This window comes from Anomaloglossus baeobatrachus, chromosome 6 (genome assembly GCF_048569485.1).
Source record: "Anomaloglossus baeobatrachus isolate aAnoBae1 chromosome 6, aAnoBae1.hap1, whole genome shotgun sequence".
Lineage (NCBI taxonomy): Eukaryota > Metazoa > Chordata > Amphibia > Anura > Aromobatidae > Anomaloglossus > Anomaloglossus baeobatrachus.
In genome coordinates, this window is record NC_134358.1 from 578,713,357 (window position 1) to 578,735,853 (window position 22,497).

A 22,497-nucleotide genomic window follows, 5' to 3' on the forward strand; every position below is an offset into this window, starting at 1 on the left:
CACTGACTCCATTACTCCACTGGAGGTATGGCAGCCTCCACACACTGACTCCACTTACTCCACTGGAGGTATGGCAGCCTCCACACACTGACTCCACTTACTCCACTGGAGGTATGGCAGCCTGTTACGAGGGGGACCCGGGGAAGCGTGCCAAGATGGGAAATGGACTGCTTCCGCCGGTCAAGGTCCACTGTGCGGTGTAAGGGACCGCCGCTATGGTGGGTGAAGAGTGAGCGGGTTGCTGCTAGCGATCGTCTGGAATGTCACAGACGATCTATGTACACCGATCTGCCCTAACCCGTGAGGGTTGTATGGTACAGATCTCACGGCTCGGTGTACCTGTTGCACGGGGAAGCACAGAGGTGCCCACGCACGTGTGCCAGTGGAAGTCACGAGAATATGGCACGAGGGTAGCACAGAGGTGCCCACGCACGTGTGCTTTCAATAACCAGGTGAGTCCAATGGAGACTTGAGGAGCTCACCTGGGACGGGAACACGGCCTGTTGACGGGGGTACTGCTGGAGCAGCAAGGCAGGAACACGGCCTGCAAACGAGGTACTGCTGGAGCAGCAAGGGCCAAGCCCACAAGAGACAGTAATGCCTGAGCAGTGGCGTGGCAGCACGCTGCCAGACATCCAAACATAGAAGGACGGTCGCGCGCCGCCATGATGGCAGGGGGAGCTTTTAAGGAGGTGCAGCTCCACCCGAGGGCGGGCGCGAGGCGGAGATGACGGACTTGACCCAATCAGGGTCCACGACGTCCCAGCCTGGCCAGTCAGGATTCACCACGTCACCAGCCTTGTCATCAAGCCGTGTGACGTCAGTGAGCGAATCAGGACCCACCACGCATTGCACATGCTCACCCTCCTGCCTCTGGGAAATAGAGGCGGGATCCTCGGTCTCACAATGTGCAGAGATAACGGGAATCTCACTGCTTCCCTGAGCAGTAAACCTCTGCACATTGCGCAGCCTCGCAGACCTTCGGGGCCGCTGAGCAGGAGTGTCTGCGGCAGGCCAGGAATGGGAGACCGCTTCACTCCTTGTAACAGGAGAACCACTAGGTGTCACCCTTCTGCTGCCTCTCTGAGAAGGTATCTCCTGCACACTGCGCAGTCTGGCAGACCTTCGGCGCTGCTGAGCAGGAGTGCTCGTGGCAGGCAAGGAATGGGAGACTGCCTCAGTCCTTGCCTCAGGAGAGCCACGAGATGTAACAGCAGCCTCCACACACTGACTCCACTTACTCCACTGGAGGTATGGCAGCCTCCACACACTGACTCCACTTACTCCACTGGAGGTATGGCAGCCTCCACACACTGACTCCACTTACTCCACTGGAGGTATGGCAGCCTCCACACACTGACTCCACTGGAGGTATGGCAGCCTCCACACACTGACTCCACTGGAGGTATGGCAGTCTCCACACACTGACTCCACTGGAGGTATGGCAGCCTCCACACACTGACTCCACTGGAGGTATGGCAGACTCCACACACTGACTCCACTGGAGGTATGGCAGTCTCCACACACTGACAGCACTGCAGGTATGGCAGCCTCCACACACTGACTCCACTGACTCCACTGGAGGTATGGCAGTCTCCACACACTGACTCCACTGGAGGTATGGCAGCCTCCACACACTGACTCCACTGGAGGTATGGCAGCCTCCACACACTGACTCCACTGGAGGTATGGCAGACTCCACACACTGACTCCACTGGAGGTATGGCAGCCTCCACACACTGACTCCACTGGAGGTATGGCAGACTCCACACACTGACTCCACTGGAGGTATGGCAGACTCCACACACTGACTCCACTGTGTGTATGTACAGGACCTCCCTCAGAGGCTCCCTCCTAGCACTATCCATACCGGCTGCCGTCTCTCCACCATGTGCCAAACACAGATGCCATTAAACATGTCATGTGACCGGTCAGACACATGTCAAACACCCCCATGGGTGAGGTATGTAGGTGGCCAGACCCACCCATGTCTCCAGCCACCTGTGATAGTAAGCCCTGTGAACACTTCAGCAAAACATGTGGCACTACAAGTACCAGAACGAACCTCAGGTTCACACCACTTTCATGGTACATACCGGCCATTAGTAGTAGCCAGTCGCCATCTTACATACCCTATGATGTGTGAGACATTTACGTGATGTTGAAGCTCCTGATGTGGTCTCCAGGAGCTCCGTAGACTCCCATTTGTGATGCGGTGTATCTAACCTGTCTCTGGTCACAGGTGGAGTCTGGATTCTCCTCGGCTTGGCGGGATGATGAGATCCACGTTGCTGCTGGCTCTGTGGGTGAAGCTGACGTTCTCCACCGGGTGAGTGTGAACATTGGAAGTGTCAGTAATGGAATTACATCAGAGCCCGTGAAGCAAAGTGGTGGGAACCAAACGGTGAAAACAATCAATGATTTACAGGACACTAATACAGTAATAATCTACATCCATTCTTACCGCTGAATATATATCCTGCTGGGGGAGGTTTTATGTGTGACTTTTCTAATGAAGCTGAGAAATTGAGCCTTTCATGCTGGGCAGCAGATTGTGTCGAGGCTTGTCTCAATAGAAGGGCCTTCTGCATGTAGCAGTACTCCCTGGAACAGAAGGGGGTGCAGGCATCTCAATAGGCTCCTATAATTGGGGCCATCTTTAGGCTCCCACCGTTGGCCGATCAGTAGGTTCCCACCGTTGGCCGATCAGTAGGCTCCCACCGTTGGCCGATCAGTAGGCTCCCACCGTTGGCTGATCAGTAGGTTCCCACCGTTGGCTGATCAGTAGGTTCCCACCTTTGGCTGATCAGTAGGTTCCCACCGTTGGCTGATCAGTAGGTTCCCACCGTTGGCTGATCAGTAGGTTCCCACCGTTGGCTGATCAGTAGGCTCCCACCATTGGCTGATCAGTAGGTTCCCACCGTTGGCTGATCAGTAGGTTCCCAGCGTTGGCTGATCAGTAGGTTCCCACCGTTGGCTGATCAGTAGGCTCCCACCGTTGGCCGATCAGTGGGCTCCCAACGTTGGCTGATCAGTAGGCTCCCACTGTTGGCCGATCAGTAGGTTCCCACCGTTGGCTGATCAGTAGGCTCTCACTGTTGGCTGATCAGTAGGCTCCCACCGTTGGCCGATCAGTGGGCTCCCACCGTTGGCCGATCAGTAGGCTCCCACCGTTGGCCGATCAGTAGGTCCCCACTGTTCGCCGATCAGTAGGCTCCCAACGTTGGCCGATAAGTAGGCTCCCACCGTTGGCCGATCAGTAGGCTGACTGTTGGTTGATCAGTAGGCTCAGACTGTTGGTCGCTCAGTAGTCTCCCACTATTGGCTGATCAGTACTCTCCGACCCTTGGCCTCCCAGTAGACTCTGATCATTGGGTGATCAGTGGGCTCCAATAATTGGGCCGATCAGTAGACTCAGACCTCTAGCTGAGGCTGTATCACAGAGGAGCAGCATATTTAAGTACCTGGGCTATGAGGCGTTCTATGTATGATACTTTATTATGTCTTTTCATCCACCACCGATCACAGCGACAAGATAGTGTTTTCTATAATGGATGGTTCATTGTAACGATTCACCTCTGTATATAGCATATCACATAAGCGGGGATGTCAGTAAGGGCAGTGTGTATGTCAGTAATGTACCCCGGCAGTAGACTGACCCTCCTCTGTGCTGTGTCCCGGCTCATAGGCGGTGGTGCGAGCGCACGGTGCAGGTGATGGAGGAGGAGGTGGTCACCCCCCGGAGGGAGCAGGAGGTACCATGTCACAGCCTCTATCAGTACAGCATGGAAGGCTGGAGGCTGGACCAGGAGAAGATGAGGCTCCAATATGGAGAGGACGGCATGTGCTTTATATACAGGTCAGTATCCTGTGACCCCCATAGGGGCGGAGCCTCCCATATATATCTCGCCCCTCACTCGCTGTATTGTGCCCCAATACCTAATGTGCTCACTGCACCCTCTGCTGGTGGTTTGGTGCAGTGCTGGTCTCTACAGCAGCATATTGCCCTGTATATTGTACATGTATATAATATCGCTCTGCTCCCATCCTAGGCCCCAGTCCACCAGACCGGCTGCTGGGAATCGGACGATACAGGCGTGCTGCGAGGGCTGGACCGGTGACGACTGCACACAAGGTGCGTTATTAGGGATGATATGTGGCTGTGAATGCTCTATGCTGTGTGCTGGATGTACGGGTCCCTGTGCTGTGCGCTGGATGTACGGGTCCCTGTGCTGTGCGCTGGATGTACGGGGCCCTGTGCTGTGAGCTGGATGTACGGGGCCCTGTGCTGCGCCCTCAGTGCCAGTTACCGTGTGCTGGATGTACGGGGCCCTGTGCTGCGCCCTCGGTGCCAGTTACCATGTGCTGGATGTACGGGGCCCGGTGCTGCGCCCTCGGTGCCAGTTACCATGAGCTGGATGTACGGGGCCCTGTGCTGCGCCCTCGGTGCCAGTTACCGTGTGCTGGATGTACGGGGCCCTGTGCTGGGCCCTCAGTGCCAGTTACCATGAGCTGGATGTACGGGGCCCTGTGCTGGGCCCTCGGTGCCAGGTAACGTGTGCTGGATGTACGGGGCCCTGTGCTGGGCCCTCGGTGCCAGGTAACATGTGTGCTGGATGTACGGGGCCCTGTGCTGGGCCCTCGGTGCCAGGTAACGTATGCTGGATGTACGGGGCCCCTGTGCTGGGCCCTCGGTGCCAGGTAACATGTGCTGGATGTACGGGGCCCTGTGCTGGGCCCTCGGTGCCAGGTAACGTGTGCTGGATGTACGGGGCCCTGTGCGGGGCTCTCGGTGCCAGGTAACATGTGTGCTGGATGTACGGGGCCCTGTGCTGGGCCCTCAGTGCCAGTTACCATGAGCTGGATGTACGGGGCCCTGTGCTGGGCCCTCGGTGCCAGGTAACATGTGTGCTGGATGTACGGGGCCCTGTGCTGGGCCCTCGGTGCCAGGTAACATGTGTGCTGGATGTACGGGGCCCTGTGCTGGGCCCTCGGTGCCAGGTAACCTATGCTGGATGTACGGGGCCCTGTGCTGGGCCCTCGGTGCCAGGTAACATGTGTGCTGGATGTACGGGGCCCTGTGCTGGGCCCTCGGTGCCAGGTAACCTATGCTGGATGTACGGGGCCCCTGTGCTGGGCCCTCGGTGCCAGGTAACATGTGCTGGATGTGCTGGGCCCTCGGTGCCAGGTAACGTGTGCTGGATGTACGGGGCCCTGTGCGGGGCTCTCGGTGCCAGGTAACAAGTGCTGGATGTACGGGGCCCTGTCCTGGGCCCTTGATGCTGAATGCTCTTGGGGGGGGGTCCTCAGAGGCTGAGTGTGCGGCCTCGTATATGTTGGTGCTGGGTGTGATGCCCTGGCCGGGCCAGGTAGTCACAAATAGGGCCTTGCAATACACCCTTCCCTCACAGGTAACACACAGCCAACCTTAAAACCCTAGTCACTCCCAAAGGGCTTGATAGACACACCAGGGGGTGGAACCAGGCGGTTGGAAGACGCCCACTGAGGAGTTTTAGACAGCCCGGGGCGGGGAAAAGTCAGTCCCATTCAGTCAGTCTTGTTCAGTCAGTCTTGTTCAGTCAGTCTTGTTCAGTCAGTCCCGTTCAGTCAGTTCCGTTCAGTCAGTTCAGTCAGTTCCGTTCAGTCAGTTCCGTTCAGTCAGTTCTGTTCAGTCAGTTCTGTTCAGTCAGTTCCGTTCAGTCAGTTCCGTTCAGTCAGTTCCGTTCAGTCAGTTCCGTTCAGTCAGTTCCGTTCAGTCAGTTCCGTTCAGTCAGTTCAGTCAGTTCAGTCAGTTCAGTCAGTTCAGTCAGTTCAGTCAGGTCAGTCAGTTCAGTCAGTTCAGTCAGTTCCGTTCAGTCAGTTCCGTTCAGTCCGTTCCGTTCAGTCAGTTCCGTTCAGTCAGTTCCGTTCAGTCAGTTCAGTCAGTTCCTTTCAGTCAGTTCAGTCAGTTCCTTTCAGTCAGTTCAGTCAGTTCCGTTCAGTCAGTTCAGTCAGTTCCGTTCAGTCAGTTCCGTTCAGTCAGTTCCGTTCAGTCAGTTCAGTCAGTTTCGTTCAGTCAGTTCAGTCAGTTCCGTTCAGTCAGTTCCGTTCAGTCAGTTCCGTTCAGTCAGTTCCGTTCAGTCAGTTCCGTTCAGTCAGTTCCGTTGAGTCAGTTCCGTTCAGTCAGTTCCGTTCAGTCAGTTCCGTTCAGTCAGTTCCGTTCAGTCAGTCCCGTTAGTTCAGTCAGTGCCGTTCAGTCAGTTCAGTCAGTTCCGTTCAGTCAGTCAGTTCAGTCAGTTCCGTTTAGTCAGTTCCGTTCAGTCAGTTCAGTCAGTTCCGTTCAGTCAGTCAGTTCCGTTCAGTCAGTTCCGTACAGTCAGTTCCGTTCAGTCAGTTCCGTTCAGTCAGTTCCGTTCAGTCAGTCCCGTTAGTTCAGTCAGTGCCGTTCAGTCAGTTCAGTCAGTTCCGTTCAGTCAGTCAGTTCAGTCAGTTCCGTTTAGTCAGTTCCGTTCAGTCAGTTCAGTCAGTTCCGTTCAGTCAGTCAGTTCCGTTCAGTCAGTCAGTTCCGTTCAGGCAGTCAGTTCCGTTCAGTCAGTCAGTTCCGTTCAGTCAGTCAGTTCCGTTCAGTCAGTTCCGTTCAGTCAGTTCAGTTCAGTCAGTTCCGTTCAGTCAGTTCCGTTCAGTCAGTTCCGTTCAGTCAGTTCAGTCAGTTCCGTCAGTTCCGTCAGTTCCGTCAGTTCCGTCAGTTCCGTCAGTTCCGTCAGTTCAGTCAGTTCCGTCTGTTCAGTCTGTTCAGTCAGTTCAGTCAGTTCAGTCAGTTCCGTTCAGTCAGTTCAGTCAGTTCCGTTCAGTTAGTTCAGTCAGTTCAGTCAGTTCCGTTCAGTCAGTCAGTTCAGTCAGTTCAGTCCGTTCCGTTCAGTCAGTTCAGTCAGTTCAGTCAGTTCCGTTCAGTCAGTTCAGTCAGTTCCGTTCAGTCAGTTCCGTTCAGTCAGTTCCGTTCAGTCAGTTCCGTTCAGTCAGTTCCGTTCAGTCAGTTCCGTTCAGTCAGTTCCGTTCAGTCAGTTCCGTTCAGTCAGTCCAGTCAGTTCAGTCAGTTCCGTTTAGTCAGTCAGTTCAGTCAGTTCCGTTTAGTCAGTCAGTTCAGTCAGTTCAGTCAGTTCCGTTCAGTCAGTTCAGTCAGTTCTGTTCAGTCAGTTCAGTCAGTTCAGTCAGTTCCGTTCAGTCAGTCAGTTCCGTTCAGTCAGTCAGTTCCGTTCAGTCAGTTCCGTTCAGTCAGTTCCGTTCAGTCAGTTCCGTTCAGTCAGTTCCGTTCAGTCAGTTCCGTTCAGTCAGTTCAGTCAGTTCAGTCAGTTCCGTTCAGTCAGTTCAGTCAGTTCAGTCAGTTCCGTTCAGTCAGTTCCGTTCAGTCAGTTCCGTTCAGTCAGTCCAGTTAGTTCAGTCAGTTCCGTTCAGTCAGTCAGTTCAGTCAGTTCCGTTTAGTCAGTTCCGTTCAGTCAGTTCAGTCAGTTCCGTTCAGTCAGTTCAGTCAGTTCCGTTCAGTCAGTCAGGTCAGTCAGTTCCGTTCAGTCAGTCCCGTTCAGTCAGTCCCGTTCAGTCAGTCCCGTTCAGTCAGTCCCGTTCAGTCAGTTCAGTCAGTTCCGTTCAGTCAGTTCCGTTCAGTCAGTTCCGTTCAGTCAGTTCCGTTCAGTCAGTTCCGTTCAGTCAGTTCAGTCAGTTCCGTTCAGTCAGTTCCGTTCAGTCAGTTTCGTTCAGTCAGTCAGTCAGTTCAGTCAGTTCCGTTCAGTCAGTTCCGTTCAGTCAGTTCCGTTCAGTCAGTTCCGTTCAGTCAGTTCCGTTCAGTCAGTTCCGTTCAGTCAGTCAGTCAGTTCAGTCAGTTCCGTTCAGTCAGTTCCGTTCAGTCAGTTCCGTTCAGTCAGTTCCGTTCAGTCAGTTCCTTTCAGTCAGTTCCGTTCAGTTCCGTTCAGTCAGTTCCGTTAAGTCAGTTCCGTTCAGTCAGTCAGTCAGTTCAGTCAGTTCCGTTCAGTCAGTTCCGTTCAGTCAGTTCCGTTCAGTCAGTTCCGTTCAGTCAGTTCCGTTAAGTCAGTTCCGTTAAGTCAGTTCCGTTAAGTCAGTTCCGTTCAGTCAGTCAGTCAGTTCAGTCAGTTCCGTTCAGTCAGTTCCGTTCAGTCAGTTCCGTTCAGTCAGTTCCGTTCAGTCAGTTCCTTTCAGTCAGTTCCGTTCAGTCAGTTCAGTCAGTTCCGTTCAGTCAGTTCCGTTCAGTCAGTCAGTCAGTTCAGTCAGTTCCGTTCAGTCAGTTCCGTTCAGTCAGTTCCGTTCAGTCAGTCAGTCAGTTCAGTCAGTTCCGTTCAGTCAGTTCCGTTCAGTCAGTTCCGTTCAGTCAGTTCCGTTCAGTCAGTTCCGTTCAGTCAGTTCAGTCAGTTCCGTTCAGTCAGTTCCGTTAAGTCAGTTCCGTTAAGTCAGTTCCGTTCAGTCAGTTCCGTTCAGTCAGTTCCGTTCAGTCAGTTCCGTTCAGTCAGTTCAGTCAGTTCCGTTCAGTCAGTTCCGTTCAGTCAGTTCCGTTCAGTCAGTTCCGTTCAGTCAGTTCCATTCAGTCAGTTCCGTTAAGTCAGTTCCGTTCAGTCAGTTCCGTTCAGTCAGTTCCGTTCAGTCAGTTCCGTTCAGTCAGTCAGTCAGTTCAGTCAGTTCCGTTCAGTCAGTTCCGTTCAGTCAGTTCCGTTCAGTCAGTTCAGTCAGTTCCGTTCAGTCAGTTCCGTTCAGTCAGTTCCGTTCAGTCAGTTCCGTTCAGTCAGTTCCATTCAGTCAGTTCCGTTAAGTCAGTTCCGTTCAGTCAGTCAGTCAGTTCAGTCAGTTCCGTTCAGTCAGTTCCGTTCAGTCAGTTCCGTTCAGTCAGTTCCGTTCAGTCAGTTCCGTTCAGTCAATTCCGTTCAGTCAGTTCCGTTCAGTCAGTTCCGTTCAGTCAGTTCCGTTCAGTCAGTTCCGTTCAGTCAGTTCAGTCAGTTCCGTTCAGTCAGTTCCGTTCAGTCAGTCAGTCAGTTCAGTCAGTTCCGTTCAGTCAGTTCCGTTCAGTCAGTTCCGTTCAGTCAGTTCAGTCAGTTCAGTCAGTTCAGTCAGTTCAGTTCAGTTCAGTCATTTCAGTTCAGTTCAGTTCAGTTCAGTTCAGTTCAGTCAGTTCAGTCAGTTCAGTCAGTTCAGTTCAGTTCAGTTCAGTCAGTTCAGTCAGTTCAGTCAGTTCAGTCAGTTCCGTTCAGTCAGTTCCGTTCAGTCAGTTCCGTTCAGTCAGTTCCGTTCAGTCAGTTCCGTTCAGTCAGTTCCGTTCAGTCAGTCCAGTCAGTTCAGTCAGTTCCGTTTAGTCAGTCAGTTCAGTCAGTTCCGTTTAGTCAGTCAGTTCAGTCAGTTCAGTCAGTTCCGTTCAGTCAGTTCAGTCAGTTCTGTTCAGTCAGTTCAGTCAGTTCAGTCAGTTCCGTTCAGTCAGTCAGTTCCGTTCAGTCAGTTCCGTTCAGTCAGTTCCGTTCAGTCAGTTCCGTTCAGTCAGTTCCGTTCAGTCAGTTCCGTTCAGTCAGTTCCGTTCAGTCAGTTCAGTCAGTTCCGTTCAGTCAGTTCAGTCAGTTCAGTCAGTTCCGTTCAGTCAGTTCCGTTCAGTCAGTTCCGTTCAGTCAGTCCAGTTAGTTCAGTCAGTTCCGTTCAGTCAGTCAGTTCAGTCAGTTCCGTTTAGTCAGTTCCGTTCAGTCAGTTCAGTCAGTTCCGTTCAGTCAGTTCAGTCAGTTCCGTTCAGTCAGTCAGGTCAGTCAGTTCCGTTCAGTCAGTTCCGTTCAGTCAGTCCCGTTCAGTCAGTCCCGTTCAGTCAGTCCCGTTCAGTCAGTCCCGTTCAGTCAGTCCCGTTCAGTCAGTCCCGTTCAGTCAGTCCCGTTCAGTCAGTTCAGTCAGTTCCGTTCAGTCAGTTCCGTTCAGTCAGTTCCGTTCAGTCAGTTCTGTTCAGTCAGTTCTGTTCAGTCAGTTCCGTTCAGTCAGTTCCGTTCAGTCAGTTCCGTTCAGTCAGTTCCGTTCAGTCAGTTCCGTTCAGTCAGTTCCGTTCAGTGAGTTCCGTTCAGTCAGTTCCGTTCAGTCAGTTCCGTTCAGTCAGTTCCGTTCAGTCAGTTCCGTTCAGTCAGTCAGTCAGTTCAGTCAGTTCCGTTCAGTCAGTTCCGTTCAGTCAGTTCCGTTCAGTCAGTTCCGTTCAGTCAGTCAGTCAGTTCAGTCAGTTCCGTTCAGTCAGTTCCGTTCAGTCAGTTCCGTTCAGTCAGTTCCGTTCAGTCAGTTCAGTCAGTTCCGTTCAGTCAGTTCCGTTCAGTCAGTCAGTCAGTTCAGTCAGTTCCGTTCAGTCAGTTCCGTTCAGTCAGTTCCGTTCAGTCAGTTCCGTTCAGTCAGTTCCGTTCAGTCAGTCAGTCAGTTCAGTCAGTTCCGTTCAGTCAGTTCCGTTCAGTCAGTTCCGTTCAGTCAGTTCCGTTCAGTCAGTTCCGTTCAGTCAGTTCCGTTCAGTCAGTTCAGTCAGTTCCGTTCAGTCAGTTCCGTTCAGTCAGTCAGTCAGTTCAGTCAGTTCCGTTCAGTCAGTTCCGTTCAGTCAGTTCCGTTCAGTCAGTTCAGTCAGTTCAGTCAGTTCAGTGCAGTTCAGTCAGTTCAGTTCAGTTCAGTTCAGTTCAGTTCAGTTCAGTTCAGTCAGTTCAGTCAGTTCAGTCAGTTCAGTTCAGTCAGTTCAGTTCAGTCAGTTCCGTTCAGTCAGTTCCGTTCAGTCAGTTCCGTTCAGTCAGTTCCGTTCAGTCAGTCAGTTCAGTCAGTTCCGTTCAGTCAGTTCCGTTCAGTCAGTTCCGTTCAGTCAGTCAGTTCAGTCAGTCAGTTCAGTCAGTTCCGTTCAGTCAGTTCAGTCAGTTCTGTTCAGTCAGTCAGTTCTGTTCAGTCAGTTCTGTTCAGTCAGTTCTGTTCAGTCAGTCAGTTCAGTCAGTCAGTTCAGTCAGTCAGTTCAGTCAGTTCAGTCAGTTCTGTTCAGTCAGTTCTGTTCAGTCAGATCCGTTCAGTCAGTTCCGTTCAGTCAGTCAGTTCAGTCAGTTCAGTCAGTTCAGTCAGTTCAGTCAGTCAGTCAGTTCAGTCAGTTCCGTTCAGTCAGTTCCGTTCAGTCAGTTCCGTTCAGTCAGTTCCGTTCAGTCAGTTCAGTCAGTTCAGTCAGTTCAGTCAGTTCAGTTCAGTTCAGTTCAGTCAGTTCAGTTCAGTTCAGTTCAGTTCAGTCAGTTCAGTCAGTTCAGTCAGTTCAGTCAGTTCAGTTCAGTCAGTTCAGTCAGTTCAGTCAGTTCAGTTCAGTCAGTTCAGTCAGTTCCGTTCAGTCAGTTCCGTTCAGTCAGTTCCGTTCAGTCAGTTCCGTTCAGTCAGTTCCGTTCAGTCAGTCAGTTCAGTCAGTCAGTTCAGTCAGTTCCGTTCAGTCAGTTCAGTCAGTTCTGTTCAGTCAGTCAGTTCTGTTCAGTCAGTTCTGTTCAGTCAGTTCTGTTCAGTCAGTTCTGTTCAGTCAGTTCCGTTCAGTCAGTTCAGTCAGTTCAGTCAGTTCAGTCAGTTCAGTCAGTCAGTCAGTTCAGTCAGTTCCGTTCAGTCAGTTCAGTCAGTTCCGTTCAGTCAGTCAGTTCAGTCAGTCAGTTCAGTCAGTTCCGTTCAGTCAGTTCAGTCAGTTCTGTTCAGTCAGTCAGTTCTGTTCAGTCAGTTCTGTTCAGTCAGTTCTGTTCAGTCAGTTCTGTTCAGTCAGTTCCGTTCAGTCAGTTCCGTTCAGTCAGTTCCGTTCAGTCAGTTCCGTTCAGTCAGTTCCGTTCAGTCAGTTCCGTTCAGTCAGTTCCGTTCAGTCAGTTCCGTTCAGTCAGTTCCGTTCAGTCAGTTCCGTTCAATCAGTTCAGTCAGTTCAGTCAGTCAGTCAGTTCAGTCAGTTCCGTTCAGTCAGTTCAGTCAGTTCCGTCAGTTCAGTCAGTTCCGTTCAGTCAGTTCCGTTCAGTCAGTTCCGTTCAGTCAGTTCCGTTCAGTCAGTTCCGTTCAGTCAGTTCCGTTCAGTCAGTTCCGTTCAGTCAGTTCAGTCAGTTCAGTCAGTTCCGTTCAGTCAGTTCAGTCAGTTCTGTTCAGTCAGTTCTGTTCAGTCAGTTATGTTCAGTCAGTTCTGTTCAGTCAGTTCTGTTCAGTCAGTTCTGTTCAGTCAGTTCTGTTCAGTCACTTCCGTTCAGTCAGTTCTGTTCAGTCACTTCCGTTCAGTCAGTTCCGTTCAGTCACTTCCGTTCAGTCAGTTCCGTTCAGTCAGTTCAGTCAGTTCAGTCAGTCAGTCAGTTCAGTCAGTTCCGTTCAGTCAGTTCAGTCAGTTCTGTTCAGTCAGTTCTGTTCAGTCAGTTCTGTTCAGTCAGTTCTGTTCAGTCAGTTCCGTTCAGTCAGTTCCGTTCAGTCAGTTCCGTTCAGTCAGTTCCGTTCAGTCAGTTCCGTTCAGTCAGTTCCGTTCAATCAGTTCCGTTCAGTCAGTTCCGTTCAGTCAGTTCCGTTCAGTCAGTTCCGTTCAGTCAGTTCCGTTCAGTCAGTTCCGTTCAGTCAGTTCCGTTCAGTCAGTTCAGTCAGTTCCGTTCAGTCAGTTCCGTTCAGTCAGTTCAGTCAGTTCCGTTCAGTCAGTTCCGTTCAGTCCCGTTCAGTCAGTCCCGTTCAGTCAGTCCCGTTCAGTCAGTCCCGTTCAGTCAGTCCCGTTCAGTCAGTCCCGTTCAGTCAGTCCCGTTAGTTCAGTCAGTGCCGTTCAGTCAGTTCAGTCAGTTCCGTTCAGTCAGTCAGTTCCGTTCAGTCAGTTCCGTTCAGTCAGTTCAGTCAGTTCCGTTCAGTCAGTTCCGTTCAGTCAGTTCAGTCAGTTCCGTTCAGTCAGTTCAGTCAGTTCCGTTCAGTTCCGTTCAGTCAGTCCCGTTCAGTCAGTCCCGTTCAGTCAGTCCCGTTCAGTCAGTTCCGTTCAGTCAGTCCCGTTCAGTCGGTCCCGTTCAGTCAGTCCCGTTAGTTCAGTCAGTGCCGTTCAGTCAGTTCAGTCAGTTCCGTTCAGTCAGTCAGTTCAGTCAGTTCCGTTTAGTCAGTTCCGTTCAGTCAGTTCAGTCAGTTCCGTTCAGTCAGTTCCGTTCAGTCAGTTCAGTCAGTTCCGTTCAGTCAGTTCCGTTCAGTCAGTCAGTTCCGTTCAGTCAGTCAGTTCCGTTCAGTCAGTCAGTTCCGTTCAGTCAGTCAGTTCCGTTCAGTCAGTCAGTTCCGTTCAGTCAGTTCCGTTCAGTCAGTTCCGTTCAGTCAGTTCCGTTCAGTCAGTTCCGTTCAGTCAGTTCAGTCAGTTCCGTCAGTTCCGTCAGTTCAGTCAATTCAGTCAGTTCAGTCAGTTCCGTCAGTTCCGTCAGTTCCGTCAGTTCCGTCAGTTCCGTCAGTTCAGTCAATTCAGTCAGTTCAGTCAGTTCCGTTCAGTCAGTTCAGTCAGTTCCGTTCAGTCAGTTCAGTCAGTTCAGTCCGTTCCGTTCAGTCAGTCAGTTCAGTCAGTTCAGTCCGTTCCGTTCAGTCAGTTCAGTCAGTTCAGTCAGTTCAGTCAGTTCCGTTCAGTCAGTTCAGTCAGTTCCGTTCAGTCAGTTCCGTTCAGTCAGTTCCGTTCAGTCAGTTCCGTTCAGTCAGTTCCGTTCAGTCAGTCCAGTCAGTTCAGTCAGTTCCGTTTAGTCAGTCAGTTCAGTCACTTCCGTTTAGTCAGTCAGTTCAGTCAGTTCAGTCAGTTCCGTTCAGTCAGTTCAGTCAGTTCTGTTCAGTCAGTTCAGTCAGTTCAGTCAGTTCCGTTCAGTCAGTCAGTTCCGTTCAGTCAGTTCCGTTCAGTCAGTTCCGTTCAGTCAGTTCCGTTCAGTCAGTTCCGTTCAGTCAGTTCAGTCAGTTCCGTTCAGTCAGTTCAGTCAGTTCCGTTCAGTCAGTTCAGTCAGTTCCGTTTAGTCAGTTCCGTTCAGTCAGTCCAGTTAGTTCAGTCAGTTCCGTTCAGTCAGTCAGTTCAGTCAGTTCCGTTTAGTCAGTTCCGTTCAGTCAGTTCAGTCAGTTCCGTTCAGTCAGTTCAGTCAGTTCCGTTCAGTCAGTCAGTCAGGTCAGTCAGTTCCGTTCAGTCAGTCCCGTTCAGTCAGTCCCGTTCAGTCAGTCCCGTTCAGTCAGTCCCGTTCAGTCAGTCCCGTTCAGTCAGTCCCGTTCAGTCAGTCCCGTTCAGTCAGTTCAGTCAGTTCCGTTCAGTCAGTTCCGTTCAGTCAGTTCCGTTCAGTCAGTTCCGTTCAGTCAGTTCCGTTCAGTCAGTTCCGTTCAGTCAGTTCCGTTCAGTCAGTTCAGTCAGTTCCGTTCAGTCAGTTCCGTTCAGTCAGTCAGTCAGTTCAGTCAGTTCCGTTCAGTCAGTTCCGTTCAGTCAGTTCCGTTCAGTCAGTTCCGTTCAGTCAGTTCCGTCAGTTCAGTCAGTTCAGTCAGTTCAGTCAGTTCAGTTCAGTCAGTTCAGTTCAGTTCAGTCAGTTCAGTCAGTTCAGTCAGTTCAGTCAGTTCAGTTCAGTTCAGTTCAGTCAGTTCAGTCAGTTCAGTCAGTTCAGTCAGTTCCGTTCAGTCAGTTCCGTTCAGTCACTTCCGTTCAGTCACTTCCGTTCAGTCAGTTCCGTTCAGTCAGTTCAGTCAGTCAGTCAGTTCAGTCAGTTCCGTTCAGTCAGTTCAGTCAGTTCCGTTCAGTCAGTTCCGTTCAGTCACTTCCGTTCAGTCACTTCCGTTCAGTCAGTTCCGTTCAGTCAGTTCAGTCAGTCAGTCAGTTCAGTCAGTTCCGTTCAGTCAGTTCGGTCAGTTCCGTTCAGTCAGTTCCGTTCAGTCACTTCCGTTCAGTCACTTCCGTTCAGTCAGTTCAGTCAGTTCAGTCAGTCAGTCAGTTCAGTTCAGTCAGTTCAGTCAATTCTGTTCAGTCAGTTCTGTTCAGTCAGTTCTGTTCAGTCAGTTCTGTTCAGTCAGTTTTGTTCAGTCAGTTCCATTCAGTCAGTTCAGTCAGTTCAGTCAGTTCAGTCAGTTCAGTCAGTTCAGTCAGTTCAGTCAGTTCAGTCAGTCAGTCAGTTCAGTCAGTTCCGTTCAGTCAGTTCAGTCAGTTCCGTTCAGTCAGTCAGTTCAGTCAGTCAGTTCAGTCAGTTCCGTTCAGTCAGTTCAGTCAGTTCTGTTCAGTCAGTCAGTTCTGTTCAGTCAGTTCTGTTCAGTCAGTTCTGTTCAGTCAGTTCTGTTCAGTCAGTTCCGTTCAGTCAGTTCCGTTCAGTCAGTTCTGTTCAGTCAGTTCCGTTCAGTCAGTTCAGTCAGTCAGTTCCGTTCAGTCAGTCAGTTCAGTCAGTTCGGTCAGTTCCGTTCAGTCAGTTCCGTTCAGTCAGTTCCGTTCAGTCAGTTCCGTTCAGTCAGTTCCGTTCAGTCAGTTCCGTTCAGTCAGTTCCGTTCAGTCAGTTCCATTCAGTCAGTTCCGTTCAGTCAGTTCAGTCAGTTCAGTCAGTCAGTCAGTTCAGTCAGTCAGTCAGTTCAGTCAGTTCCGTTCAGTCAGTTCAGTCAGTTCTGTTCAGTTAGTTCTGTTCAGTCAGTTCTGTTCAGTCAGTTCTGTTCAGTCAGTTCCGTTCAGTCAGTTCCGTTCAGTCAGTTCCGTTCAGTCAGTTCCGTTCAGTCAGTTCCGTTCAGTCAGTTCCGTTCAGTCAGTTCAGTCAGTTCCGTTCAGTCAGTTCCGTTCAGTCAGTCAGTCAGTTCAGTCAGTTCCGTTCAGTCAGTTCCGTTCAGTCAGTTCCGTTCAGTCAGTTCAGTCAGTTCCGTCAGTTCAGTCAGTTCAGTCAGTTCAGTCAGTTCAGTTCAGTCAGTTCAGTCAGTTCAGTCAGTTCCGTTCAGTCAGTTCCGTTCAGTCAGTCAGTCAGTTCAGTCAGTTCCGTTCAGTCAGTTCCGTTCAGTCAGTTCCGTCAGTTCAGTCAGTTCCGTCAGTTCAGTCAGTTCAGTCAGTTCAGTTCAGTCAGTTCAGTTCAGTTCAGTTCAGTTCAGTCAGTTCAGTCAGTTCAGTCAGTTCAGTTCAGTTCAGTCAGTTCAGTCAGTTCAGTTCAGTTCAGTTCAGTTCAGTCAGTCAGTTCAGTTCAGTTCAGTCAGTTCAGTCAGTTCAGTCAGTTCAGTTCAGTTCAGTCAGTCAGTTCAGTTCAGTTCAGTTCAGTCAGTCAGTTCAGTCAGTTCCGTTCAGTCAGTTCCGTTCAGTCACTTCCGTTCAGTCACTTCCGTTCAGTCAGTTCAGTCAGTTCAGTCAGTCAGTCAGTTCAGTCAGTTCCGTTCAGTCATTTCAGTCAGTTCTGTTTAGTCAGTTCTGTTCAGTCAGTTCTGTTCAGTCAGTTCTGTTCAGTCAGTTCTGTTCAGTCAGTTCCGTTCAGTCACTTCCGTTCAGTCACTTCCGTTCAGTCACTTCCGTTCAGTCACTTCCGTTCAGTCAGTTCCGTTCAGTCAGTTCCGTTCAGTCAGTTCCGTTCAGTCAGTTCAGTCAGTTCAGTCAGTTCAGTCAGTTCAGTCAGTTCAGTCAGTTCCGTTCAGTCAGTTCCGTTCAGTCAGTTCAGTCAGTTCTGTTCAGTCAGTTCTGTTCAGTCAGTTCTGTTCAGTCAGTTCTGTTCCGTCAGTTCTGTTCCGTCAGTTCTGTTCCGTCAGTTCTGTTCCGTCAGTTCTGTTCAGTCAGTTCTGTTCAGTCACTTCCGTTCAGTCAGTTCCGTTCAGTCACTTCCGTTCAGTCACTTCCGTTCAGTCAGTTCAGTCAGTTCAGTCAGTCAGTCAGTTCAGTCAGTTCAGTCAGTTCTGTTCAGTCAGTTCTGTTCAGTCAGTTCTGTTCAGTCAGTTCTGTTCAGTCAGTTCTGTTCAGTCAGTTCTGTTCCGTCAGTTCTGTTCCGTCAGTTCTGTTCCGTCAGTTCTGTTCCGTCAGTTCTGTTCCGTCAGTTCTGTTCCGTCAGTTCTGTTCAGTCAGTTCTGTTCAGTCACTTCCGTTCAGTCAGTTCCGTTCAGTCACTTCCGTTCAGTCACTTCCGTTCAGTCACTTCCGTTCAGTCACTTCCGTTCAGTCAGTTCAGTCAGTTCAGTCAGTCAGTCAGTTCAGTCAGTTCAGTCAGTTCTGTTCAGTCAGTTCTGTTCAGTCAGTTCTGTTCAGTCAGTTCTGTTCAGTCAGTTCTGTTCAGTCAGTTCTGTTCAGTCAGTTCTGTTCAGTCAGTTCTGTTCAGTCAGTTCCGTTCAGTCAGTTCAGTCAGTTCAGTCAGTTCAGTCAGTTCAGTCAGTTCCGTTCAGTCAGTTCAGTCAGTTCTGTTCAGTCAGTCAGTTCTGTTCAGTCAGTTCTGTTCAGTCAGTTCCGTTCAGTCAGTTCCGTTCAGTCAGTTCCGTTCAGTCAGTTCCGTTCAGTCAGTTCAGTCAGTCAGTCAGTTCAGTCAGTTCCGTTCAGTCAGTTCAGTCAGTTCCGTTCAGTCAGTCAGTTCAGTCAGTTCCGTTCAGTCAGTTCGGTCAGTTCCGTTCAGTCAGTTCCGTTCAGTCAGTTCCGTTCAGTCATTTCCGTTCAGTCAGTTCAGTCAGTTCAGTCAGTTCAGTCAGTTCAGTCAGTTCAGTTCAGTCAGTTCAGTCAGTTCTGTTCAGTCAGTTCTGTTCAGTCAGTTCTGTTCAGTCAGTTCTGTTCAGTCAGTTCTGTTCAGTCAGTTCTGTTCAGTCAGTTCAGTCAGTTCAGTCAGTTCAGTCAGTTCAGTCAGTTCAGTCAGTTCAGTCAGTTCCGTTCAGTCAGTTCAGTCAGTCAGTTCAGTCAGTTCAGTCAGTTCTGTTCAGTCAGTTCAGTCAGTCAGTTCAGTCAGTTCAGTCAGTCAGTTCAGTCAGTTCAGTCAGTTCTGTTCAGTCAGTTCTTTTCAGTCAGTTCTGTTCAGTCAGTTCTGTTCAGTCAGTTCTGTTCAGTCAGTTCTGTTCAGTCAGTTTTGTTCAGTCAGTTCCATTCAGTCAGTTCAGTCAGTTCAGTCAGTTCAGTCAGTTCAGTCAGTTCAGTCAGTTCAGTCAGTTCAGTCAGTTCAGTCAGTTCAGTCCAGTCAGTTCAGTCAGTTCAGTCAGTTCCGTTCAGTCAGTTCAGTCAGTTCCGTTCAGTCAGTTCCGTTCAGTCAGTTCCGTTCAGTCAGTTCCGTTCAGTCAGTTCAGTCAGTTCAGTCAGTCAGTTCAGTCAGTTCAGTCAGTTCAGTCAGTTCTGTTCAGTCAGTTCTGTTCAGTCAGTTCTGTTCAGTCAGTTCTGTTCAGTCAGTTCCGTTCAGTCACTTCCGTTCAGTCAGTTCCGTTCAGTCACTTCCGTTCAGTCACTTCCGTTCAGTCAGTTCAGTCAGTTCAGTCAGTTCCGTTCAGTCAGTCAGTTCAGTCAGTTCCGTTCAGTTCCGTTCAGTTCCGTTCAGTTCCGTTCAGTCAGTTCAGTCAGTTCAGTCAGTTCAGTCAGTTCAGTCAGTTCAGTCAGTTCAGTCAGTTCAGTTCAGTCAGTTCCGTTCAGTCAGTTCAGTCAGTTCCATTCAGTCAGTTCAGTCAGTTCAGTTCAGTCAGTTTCGTTCAGTCAGTTCAGTCAGTTCAGTTTAGTCAGTTCCGTTCAGTCAGTTCAGTCAGTTCCATTCAGTCAGTTCATTCAGTCAGTTCAGTCAGTTCAGTTCAGTCAGTTTCGTTCAGTCAGTTCAGTCAGTTCCGTTCAGTCAGTTCAGTCAGTTCCGTTCAGTCAGTTCAGTCAGTTCCGTTCAGTCAGTTCCGTTCAGTCAGTTCAGTTCAGTCAGTCAGTTCAGTCAGTCAGTTCAGTTAGTTCAGTTCAGTCAGTTCAGTCAGTTCCGTTCAGTCAGTTCCGTTCAGTCAGTTCAGTCAGTTCAGTTCAGTCAGTTCAGTTCAGTCAGTTCTGTTCAGTCAGTTCAGTCAGTTCAGTCAGTTCAGTTCAGTCAGTTCCGTTCAGTCAGTTCAGTCAGTTCCGTTCAGTCAGTTCAGTCAGTTCCGTTCAGTCAGTTCAGTTCAGTCAGTTCAGTTCAGTCAGTTCAGTCAGTTCAGTTCAGTTCAGTCAGTTTCGTTCAGTCAGTTCCGTTCAGTCAGTTCAGTCAGTTCAGTTCAGTCAGTTCAGTTCAGTCAGTTCAGTTCAGTCAGTTCAGTCAGTTCAGTCAGTTCCGTTCAGTCAGTTCCGTTCAGTCAGTTCAGTCAGTTCCGTTCAGTCAGTTCCGTTCAGTCAGTTCCGTTCAATCAGTTCAGTCAGTTCAGTTCAGTCAGTTCCGTTCAGTCAGTTCAGTCAGTTCCGTTCAGTCAGTTCAGTCAGTTCTGTTCAGTCAGTTCCGTTCAGTCAGTTCCGTTCAGTCAGTTCCGTTCAGTCAGTTCCGTTCAGTCAGTTCCGTTCAGTCAGTTCAGTTTAGTCAGTTCAGTTCAGTCAGTTCAGTTCAGTCAGTTCAGTTCAGTCAGTTCAGTTCAGTTCAGTTCAGTCAGTTTCGTTCAGTCAGTTCAGTCAGTTCCGTTCAGTCAGTTCAGTCAGTTCAGTTCAGTTCAGTTCAGTCAGTTTCGTTCAGTCAGTTCCGTTCAGTCAGTTCCGTTCAGTCAGTTCCGTTCAGTCAGTTCAGTCAGTTCAGTCAGTTCAGTCAGTTCAGTTCAGTCAGTTCAGTCAGTTCAGTCAGTTCAGTTCAGTCAGTTCCGTTCAGTCAGTTCCGTTCAGTCAGTTCAGTCAGTTCTATTCAGTCAGTTCTATTCAGTCAGTTCTGTTCAGTCAGTCAGTTCAGTCAGTTCCGTTCAGTCAGTTCGGTCAGTTCCGTTCAGTCAGTTCCGTTCAGTCAGTTCCGTTCAGTCAGTTCAGTCAGTTCCGTTCAGTCAGTTCCGTTCAGTCAGTTCCGTTCAGTCAGTTCAGTCAGTTCCGTTCAGTCAGTTCCGTTCAGTCAGTTCCGTTCAGTCAGTTCCGTTCAGTCAGTTCAGTCAGTTCAGTCAGTCAGTTCAGTCAGTCAGTTCCGTTCAGTCAGTTCGGTCAGTTCCGTTCAGTCAGTTCCGTTCAGTCAGTTCCGTTCAGTCAGTTCCGTTCAGTCAGTTCAGTCAGTTCAGTCAGTCAGGTCAGTCAGTTCAGTCAGTTCCGTTCAGTCAGTTCAGTCAGTTCAGTCAGTTCAGTCAGTTCAGTCAGTTCAGTCAGTTCAGTCAGTTCAGTCAGTTTCGTTCAGTCAGTTCAGTCAGTTCAGTCAGTTCAGTCAGTTCAGTCAGTTTCGTTCAGTCAGTTCAGTCAGTTCAGTCAGTTCAGTCAGTTTCGTTCAGTCAGTTCAGTCAGTTCAGTCAGTCAGGTCAGTCAGTTCAGTCAGTTCAGTCAGTTCAGTCAGTCAGGTCAGTCAGTTCAGTCAGTTCCGTTCAGTCAGTTCAGTCAGTTTCGTTCAGTCAGTTCAGTCAGTTCAGTCAGTTCAGTCAGTGGAGTGATGGAGTTCAGTTTATTTGTTTTATTTAATCGTATGAACGTATATCTTACCATCCTATAGAAATAAACGCCAGACAATAGACAGTGATTGAAAAATATCAAAAGGATAAAAATCAAAGTTGAATATCAAGATTTTCTATATATGCCATAGCGTTATCATTTACAATATAGAAATCCTTCTTGTCCCCATGGTAGGATCTCAGGGGCTCCTCAGCAATGGTGGGATCTCAGGGGCTCCTCAGCAATGGTGGGATCTCAGGGGCTCCTCAGCAATGGTGGGATCTCAGGGGCTCCTCAGCAATGGTGGGATCTCAGGGGCTCCTCAGCAATGGTGGGATCTCAGGGGCTCCTCAGCAATGGTAGGATCTCAGGGGCTCCTCAGCAATGGTGGGATCTCAGGGGCTCCTCAGCAATGGTGGGATCTCAGGGGCTCCTCAGCAATGGTAGGATCTCAGGGGCTCCTCAGCAATGGTGGGATCTCAGGGGCTCCTCAGCAATGGTGGGATCTCAGGGGCTCCTCAGCAATGGTAGGATCTCAGGGGCTCCTCAGCAATGGTGGGATCTCAGGGGCTCCTCAGCAATGGTGGGATCTCAGGGGCTCCTCAGCAATGGTAGGATCTCAGGGGCTCCTCAGCAATGGTGGGATCTCAGGGGCTCCTCAGCAATGGTGGGATCTCAGGGGCTCCTCAGCAATGGTAGGATCTCAGGGGCTCCTCAGCAATGGTGGGATCTCAGGGGCTCCTCAGCAATGGTGGGATCTCAGGGGTCTCCTCAGCAATGGTAGGATCTCAGGGGCCTCCTCAGCAATGGTAGGATCTCAGGGGCTCCTCAGCAATGGTAGGATCTCAGGGGCTCCCCAGCAATGGTGGGATCTCAGGGGCCTCCTCAGCAATGGTAGGATCTCAGGGGCTCATCAGCAATGGTAGGATCTCAGGGCGCTCCTCAGCAATGGTAGGATCTCAGGGGGCTCCTCAGCAATGGTAGGATCTCAGGGGGCTCCTCAGCAATGGTGGGATCTCAGGGGCTCCTCAGCAATGGTGGGATCTCAGGGGCTCCTCAGCAATGGTGGGATCTCAGGGGCTCCTCAGCAATGGTGGGATCTCAGGGGCTCCTCAGCAATGGTGGGATCTCAGGGGCTCCTCAGCAATGGTGGGATCTCAGGGGCCTCCTCAGCAATGGTAGGATCTCAGGGGCTCATCAGCAATGGTAGGATCTCAGGGCGCTCCTCAGCAATGGTAGGATCTCAGGGGGCTCCTCAGCAATGTGCTGGATGGTCTGACGCTCCACAGTCACAGGTCGCAGAGTCATATTTTCCCCACTTATACATAAAATCTGCACAGACCCCAGAGATTGTTCTGATACGATTTAGAGTAACCCATGTTTTCCTTGGTAGATTGAAGCCTGGGGGAGGGTTGTGTAAATTAGGGAACATTTGGGGATCACCGTCTACTACATTGACCCAAAGTTCTCGCCATTTCTCCTCTAAATTGAAGTCTTGTCCATGCCGGTGGTTGCAGTCCGGATGGTGGGTGCCGGTGAGTGCAGTCCGGATGGTGGGTGCCGGTGGTTGCAGTACGGATGGTGGATGCCGGTGATTGCAGTCCGGATGGTGGGTGCCGGTGATTGCAGTCCGGGTGGTGGGTGCCAGTGGTTGCAGTTCGGATGGTGGGTGCCGGTGATTGCAGTTCGGATGGTGGGTGCCGGTGATTGCAGTCCGGGTGGTGAGTGCCGGTGGTTGCAGTCTGGATGGTGGGTGCCGGTGATTGCAGTCCGGATGGTGGGTGCCGGTGATTGCAGTCCGGGTGGTGGGTGCCGGTGATTGCAGTCCGGATGGTGGGTGCCGGTGGTTGCAGTCTGGATGGTGGGTGCCGGTGATTGCAGTCCGGATGGTGGGTGCCGGTGATTGCAGTCCGGATGGTGGGTGCCGGTGGTTGCAGTCCGGGTGGTGGGTGCCGGTGGTTGCAGTCCGGATGGTGGGTGCCGGTGATTGCAGTCCGGATGGTGGGTGCCGGTGGTTGCAGTCCGGATGGTGGGTGCTGGTGATTGCAGTCCGGATGGTGGGTGCCGGTGGTTGCAGTCCG

General features: G+C 50.8%; 1 protein-coding gene across 1 annotated transcript in view; it reads left to right on the top strand.

Moving 5' to 3' along the window:
- Positions 1 to 2,273: 2,273 nt before the first annotated feature.
- LOC142243992 (SCO-spondin-like) overlaps positions 2,274 to 22,497 on the top strand; it is a 476,497-nt gene continuing 456,273 nt past the window's right edge. Inside the window, 3 exon segments of the mRNA XM_075316177.1 lie at positions 2,274 to 2,329; positions 3,689 to 3,859; positions 4,053 to 4,135. Coding sequence (XP_075172292.1) covers positions 2,274 to 2,329; positions 3,689 to 3,859; positions 4,053 to 4,135 — 310 coding nt within the window.